Raw genomic sequence first — 7,791 nt, 5'->3', positions numbered from 1 at the left:
AAATACTGACGGAGTTCACTTTTATATTGACAACATGGTCAAATATATCTTGTTTGTGAACAATGACACAAGGACTTTTTATTCTGAAGGCACTGATATGTTCATTGATATAAATACTTACTTTTGAGAGATGAATTAAGGATTTTGAGCAAGTTACAGGCTTTTGCAGGTAATCCATTGTGTGCTGCTGTTTGTACAATTTTTTTTTTTTTTTTTTTTTCGGTGAGAAATGCACTTATTGGTTTGAAAATTTTAAGGATGATTCAAGAAATGTACCAAAGCGACTGAGAAAAACTGTAAAAACCTATGGGTTAATTGAGTGAAATCATTCAATTTGATCTCATGGCATTTCTATCTATATCTTCAATTAAAATATTGGCAATTAAATAAATAAATATTCTATACAAGTCAGAATAATTTCACCTTTAAGATAAATCTCCTTTATACAGGGATTCTGTTTTGTCTGTCATCGGCTATTAAATTCTTCAACTAAATTGTCAAAATAAAAATTTAAATACAATAGCTGATTAGTATTTTATATTTACACTTAAAAAATATATATATAAATAAATATTATATATAAATTATAGATAAAAGAATTATATCAAAAGTGTATATAATCAAAGATGACTATAAAAATAAATCTGCATTGTTTATCCTTTTGATCTTTAATTCATAAAATTAGCAAAAATCTAACCTTTCATTGAAGGAAAAGAATTGAAAGTGGGGAGAAAATCACATGATGAAATAAATGTTTTTCTCCAAAACACGTTGCCCACAATTATTGGCACCCCTAGAATTTTTTTTATGAGTAAAATATCTCTGAAGTACATTCATATTTACATTTTTTTTAGCACACCAGGGTGATCATGAACATGAAATTTTCCAGCCATGACTTCCTGTTCCACAGGAGTATAAACATGAGGAAACACAAAGGCCAAATTCCCGTAATCATTCATCACAATGAGAAAAACCAAAGAATATAGTTCTGATGTGCAGCAAAAGATCGTTGAGCTTCACACAATAGAAAGTGGCTGTAAGAAAATAGCTAACGCATTGAAAATCCCCATTTCCACTATCAGGGCAATAATTAAGAAGTTCTAATCAACTAAAGATGTCATAAATCTGCCTGGAAGAGGATGTATGTCTAAATCGTCCTAATGTGCGGTGAGGAGGAAAGTTTGAGTGGCCAAAGACTCTCCAAGGATCACAGCTGGAGAATTGCAGATATTAGTTGAGTCTTGAGTCTCAGAAAGCCTAAAAAAAAAAAAAAGATCAAACAGCACCTACATCTCCACAAGTTGTTCGGGAGGGTTTCAAGAAAAATCCTCTGCTCTCATCCAGAAACATTCTCCAGCATATTCAGTTGTCAGACAAGACTGGAACTTCAAACAGGACCGGCTTCTATGGTCAGATGAAACTAAAAAAAAAAAAAAAGAGCTTTTTGGCAGCAAAACCACCAGATGGGTTTGGTGCACTCATGGATAAAAAGTACCCCATGCCCACGGTTAAATATACTGCTGGATCTTTAATGTTGTGGGCCTATTTTTCTGCTGGAGGTCCTGGACATCTTGTTCAGATACATGGCATCATGGATTCTATCAAATACCAACAGATAAAAAAAATCAAAACCTGACCGCTTCTGCTAGAAATCCAATAATGGGCCGTGGTTGGATCTTCCATCAGGACAATGATCCAAAACAAACATCAAAACCAACACAAAAATGTGTCACTGAGCACAAAATGAAGTTTCTGCCATGACCATCCCAGTCCCCTGACCTGAACCCTAAAGAAAATGAGTGGAGTGAACTGAAGAGAAGAAGCACCAACATGGAGCTGGAATCTGAAGGATCTGGAGAGATTCTGTATGGAGAAATGGTCTCTGATCTCTTGTCAGGTGTTCTCCAAACTCATCAGGCATTATAGAAGACGACTCAGAGCTGTTATCTTGGCAAAAGGAGGTTGCAAAAAGTATTGAATAAAAGGGTGTCAATAATTGTGGCCAACGTGTTATGGAGAAAAACATTTATTTCATAATGTGATTTTCCCCCCACTTTCAATTATTTTCCTTCAGTGAAAGATTAGATTTTTGCTAATTTTATGAATTAAAGATCAAAAGGATAAACAATGCAGATTTATTTTTATAGTCATCTTTGATTATATTTACCAAGGGTGCCAATAATTCTGACCACCACTGTGTGTGTGTGTGTGTGTGTGTGTGTGTGTGTGTGTGTTATATATATATATATATATATATATAAACAATTTTTTTTTTTTTCTCTCTCTCACCTCTACAAAAAAATTATTTTGTTGACAGAATAATTTTTCCTTCATACCAACCATATTTTCACAGAGTGAGAACTGAAGTTACAAATTTATGTTACAGCATGGATTAAGAATAATAAAACATAACTTAATAAAAAATTATTTATTGAATTAAATGTCACAAAAACGCATTACATGAACAATAAAAAACAGCACTTTTGGAATGTAGACAAATAAAGACAATATAGTATGGTAGAATTCAACATTTATCAGCTAATCTAATTTTATTATTCTTTTATTCATTGGGATCATAAACAGCTGTCTGTCTAAACAACTGTACAGTGAGCCTAAAAAAAAAAAAACCTTAATAAAGACATTTCTTTAGATTGGCCATATCTATATAGTACATCAGTAGAAACACACAAAAAATGCTTAACCTAGAAAATTAGGCTTCGCCAGCTTTGATCTAGTTTGAGTACACAAGCATATAGACAAAGACACTTTAAGAAGCTTGAACCAAACGAACAACTAGTCTGTCAGCGATTTCCATATCCAAATTGTTCATCCCCATATCTACTGTTGCAGAAAATGATTCATATTTATCTTTGTTCTATGCTGTGAGCCTCATGTATTTTGTCTGGAATGAATAGCAGACCTATTTGACTACTAGAATACAGACATTGAGGCGAAATCACATCACAGCATAGAATTTCATATATTTAAAGAGAGGCACCAAACAAAACACCTTGTTCCTCATGCAAAATATATTCATTATAGAAGAGCTTTTAGTCTGTCAGATCGCAGAAGGCCATCCAATTGGCCCTTTCTCTCAGGCTACATCTTTAACCTGTACAAAAGTCAGTGAAATATTAATTTAAGGCTCATTATGGAGCTCAAGGCCTTTGTGTGCTAAAATGAAATAGTTTTTTTTTTTCTTTCTTTTTCATTTTCTTTAGGTTATGCAAATGCAAATTAATAGCTAAGCTGAAGTATTATTATTCAAGGATCTTTTTCTGATCCAGTACATTGCGATCACAAAAAAAAAAAAAAAAAATTTATCAATGATCTGACGAGCCCCTGAGGAGAATAAGCGAATATTTACACGTGATCAGAGCTCACCCATAAACCTCTGAGGTAACGCTTTGCCTTTCTAGATGAGAAGTGTATTTTAATGCTCTGGATGGCATGCAGTCTTTGAGAACTCCCTTTAATTCGCATTAAATATTTGTGCTTTACCATCCACGTGTGTCCTTTGAGATGATTCAAAGACGATGAGTGATTTTAATCTTCATCTCACGCCGCCAGACTCCTTTGGGATGAGGACCCAGAAAACCTACACCTGAAAGTCTGTCCCAAAGTGTCTGATTTGAGCATCAGTCATAGACAGGTAGGTGGTCCTCATGCTGGGTGAATACTGCAGTTGATAAAGAAACAGGGAGAGAAACAGAGATGTTAATGGTATTCAACACTGGATAATAGCATGTGTGAAAACCACAGGCAAAAGACCCTCAAGCCTTGTTCACACATGAATACAGTGATCTGCAGTAAGAAAAAACACTAATTTTCAATGAGTTGATGCTTTAAGGCAAAATTAGCTAAAGCGACCTTTTGTGATGTGGGGTGTGGGTGTATCCAATGTCTTTATGCAAATGAGCAGTGATTCAGTGACTACCAATAGAAGTGAAGAATGTAGCTGTGTTCAAAATCGCCCCCTATTCACTATTCCCTACATTACTCTACTAATATAATCCTCTTGACAGAGTGAATGAAAACGAGTGAGTGAATTCGGACACTGAGTGTGCCGGAAGGGCTGCCGCTTTTGCACAGTTTGTACTTGCTGTTGTTTAATAATCATTATAAAACAGTTAGTTCCTGTCCTTGATTCTGATTGGTCAATAGCTGTGTTTTATTCACAATAAAACACAGCTATGACCGCTTCACTCAACAGTTCTGTGTATCACTACACAATACCCTTAGCAACCACTCTTAACAACGTAAACTGTTTGTTCTCAGCTGATATTGTTCATTGAAGCTTACTGTATTATGTAAAATTAGAAGAGTATTGTGAGAAAGATCGATTGAGCGAGTTTATTACCTGCATTCAGATTTAGCATTTTTCTTCAGGTCAGTCCTATGTTTAAAATAAAACATCTGTTTAAATATCCGATGTATTATCTTGTCCTTTTAACAGTTAAGAGGTTTTCCCGTGACTGACAGCACTAGTCAATGCATTTGTCAGTTGCGTCTTGTTCCGTGTTCACAACAATTCAGTCTTTTCAATGTAAAAGTCTTCGCTACTGACTGACACACTCATAAAGACGGTCTTTGTCGCCATCTAATGGTGTGAAAATATAACTTCTGTTGCTATATTTTTGGCTTATATAACCATTTTATAAAAGCAATAAGTTACTCGAGGCTAGTGCTGTATCGTGAATAAGTCACGGCTGAAGGGGTTGCAGGCACTCCGCTTCGCATCGTGCCTAACAACGCCCTTCAGCCGTGACTTATTCACGATACAGCACAGCTTCTCGTATCTTATTGCTTACTTTGAAACTTAGCAAACTATCAGCTCCAGTAGTAATGAAAAGATTTATCTTGAACTCTGTCATGGAAACTAGCATGTATAAACCCTAATTAAACAATTTAATTATCAATTAAAAAATAATGTAAACCTGTATGATATTACACTGTAGCCACATTGGACCAGCGGTTTGGAAAATGGATGGATGGATGGTTCAACTGCGGGCGCCATCTGGCGAGATGCGGGAATTCAATCGACGTGCGACTTTCACAATGTATTATGGGTATTCTCTAGCTGTTGAGTGTACATCAGTTGTACACTCGTTATTAGGGTGCATTATTGGATCAAATGAGTGCACTCAATGTCCACTCAATGTCCACTATGGTTTCAGACACCACTACAAATGGCTACCCTATATTTAAGGGTATAGGGGGTGATTTCGACACAGCCTTTGACTGATCTGTTTCCCGCCAGATACTGTAGATGATGGTGCGTTCAAGTCATGTTGGAAAGATTGTATTGACAAGTTAAGGGCACACTCTTACCATTATCATTTATTTGTTTGAAACCTCCAGAAATAAAATCACTGTATGTGTGAACAGGCCTTCAGGTGATGTACAATACTAGTGCAGGAAAAGAGCTTAGTGGGAAACATACAGGGCAAAAATGGCAAAATACAACAGCAGCACAAACTGCTCAGTGCTCTTAAGTTTCAAATGGAGGTACAGAATGTTTATGAATTGGGTGAAGATAATCCTTAGATGAAGGAAATGAAAACAAAGAGGACAAAGGCATGTTGAAGGAAGGCAGAAGCATAGTAGGGGGCAGGGTGCTCACTTACTGTTTCTAAATGTCTGGGGATACAACTTCAAATGTGATAAAAGACAGGAAAAGAACTCAATTAGCTGTAAAATATCTTTGTGTGAATACAGCGTCTTGACAGTTAAAAATGAAGTTGGGAAACAGTTCATTAGACAGAAGACTGTCCTGTGATGAGTTTTACGCCTTCTGCAATGCATCAACCGACACGACTCAGAAGATGATCCTCTCAATTACGCTCGTTCACTTACGATTCATCTTAGACCTCATAATCTGCATGAGCCGGGTGGAAATTCTAGCTTTAAATTAAATCAAATCAGGACTGTTTTTTAATTAATTTTCATTAATAATTTAGTATTAACAACTAATAGTTATTTCTCCTTATTCCCTGCATGGATGCTCCACTAAAAAAAGGAAACATTAGGGGGCAGTAATGCTCCATATCTTTCAGCTTCAGTTCTCATGATCTTGAGCACCACAATCACACAACGCAACCTTCAACACAGGCCACATGAGGACCAGATCCATTAAGATTTCATTCACACCAAAACATTTGCTAGAATTAAGAATTATTTTAAAAATACACTACCATTCAAAGGTTTGTGGTCAGTAATATTTTTTTAATGTTTCTGAAAGAAGTATCTTATGTTCTTCAAGACGCCATTACTCCAGTCTTCAGTGTCACATGATCCTTCAGAAGTCATTCTAATATGCTGATATATATATATATATATAAAATTTTAAATCTTACTGACCACAAATTTTAGAACAGTAGCACATGAGTGATAATTAAAGGAATAACTGTCTAAAAATTAAAACCCTAAATATATTTCCATGATCTGTGGAAAAAAAGTAAGTCATACTGGTTGGAAAAGTGCAATATTAAAAACTTTGCTTTATTTCTGTCCTGTATAGGACATGTCATAGAGTTGAGAATCACTAGTTTGAGTTGAAATTGGACATACTTCTTGTCTAACTTGAAAGAAATATAGAAATAAAGAATATATTATAGAAATAAATTAGTAGTGCTACAGAAATATAATAGCAATATATTGATATATTGTTGCATCCACAGAGCCCTGTTGTAGAGTGACATGATGGTTAATGGTACATGATAATTTTATTTTCTGCAAGAAAAATCCTTTAAAAGATCAATAGTAAGTAAAATCCATTGGGATTGAGTAAAAGTTTGACAGTAAATGGAAGATTAAAAAAAATCAAAATACCGATGGCGGTGGTGAACCGCTACCAATCAAAGGGACGTTTTCATAGCGAGGATTTCTTTCAAACAGCATGGACTGGTTCCTGCAAGAGAAGAGGAAAGATAACTGGGTCAGCATGAGAGAAAACAACAGCTCTCCTTCTCTCTCACACACACACACACGCACACACACACACACACACACACACACACACTCACACTCACACTCACTCACATGTACTCTGGAGTGCTGGATGTGGCCTGCAGCGGAGGGTGAAGGCTCGTCTGGCTGCCCATGCTGCTGCTGTAGCTGCAGAAACTGTGAACTTGAGCTCGGCTGGGGTTATATGCATTGATGCGTCTCGATGGGTTAAAGGGGTCCTCCTCATCGATATCATCATAATCCCTGTCCCTGAGGACAACCAGCCACACGTCAGCTACATCGATCGGTGCCATGCACCGCAATGACACAACAGGAATGGTACCTGATGGCGATGAGGGTCCAGGCACGTGGGACGGCACACAGCAGGGCACAGAAGGCACAGGCTGCCAGCACAGAGAACAGGCACAGATACAGGAGCCCCTCCACACCATCATAGCAAACACCCAGCAGAGCCTCCAGATAGTCCTGCAACACCAGAACGCTGTTAGATCAAACATGAGACTATTCATTTGATTTGAAGGCAAGATGCCACAGGTGAATAGGGTAGAAAAAGTTAACTAATAGATATCACCATAGTTGACTGACTACGTTAAAAATTGCATTTTTTTTTTTTAAATATTATGTTGAAATATGCAAATGAGGCATTATCTAAATAAGTATGCACTAAATTGCATACATTTCCAGAAGAGAAATCTGAACACTGGATAAAGCTAGGTTTCATTTTGTTGATAAATCAGAGTCAGAGGGGATTTTGGATATCCATAAATAAATACTGTAAACAGGAAGAGAGAAAAAAAAAAAAAAAAAAAAAAAAAAAAAAAA

General features: G+C 36.3%; 1 protein-coding gene across 3 annotated transcripts in view; it reads right to left on the bottom strand.

Moving 5' to 3' along the window:
- Positions 1–2,413: 2,413 nt before the first annotated feature.
- Positions 2,414–7,791, bottom strand: part of ttyh2l (tweety homolog 2, like) — a 47,040-nt gene continuing 41,662 nt past the window's right edge. For 2 of the 3 annotated variants that reach the window (XM_051885799.1, XM_051885800.1), the window contains exons 11-14: positions 7,292–7,434; positions 7,042–7,218; positions 6,832–6,910; positions 2,414–3,679 (exon numbers count right to left, since the gene is read on the bottom strand). In XM_051885799.1, the coding sequence (XP_051741759.1) occupies positions 3,599–3,679; positions 6,832–6,910; positions 7,042–7,218; positions 7,292–7,434 (480 nt within the window). In that variant the 3' untranslated portion in view covers positions 2,414–3,598. Of the gene's footprint in view, positions 3,680–5,627; positions 5,653–6,831; positions 6,911–7,041; positions 7,219–7,291; positions 7,435–7,791 lie in introns of all 3 variants that reach the window. The other variant, XM_051885801.1, reaches the window with a different exon arrangement.

Source organism: Ctenopharyngodon idella, chromosome 3, assembly GCF_019924925.1.
Source record: "Ctenopharyngodon idella isolate HZGC_01 chromosome 3, HZGC01, whole genome shotgun sequence".
NCBI lineage: Eukaryota > Metazoa > Chordata > Actinopteri > Cypriniformes > Xenocyprididae > Ctenopharyngodon > Ctenopharyngodon idella.
Note: the sequence above shows the minus strand (reverse complement) of the source record. Positions and strands in the feature narration are given on the sequence as shown.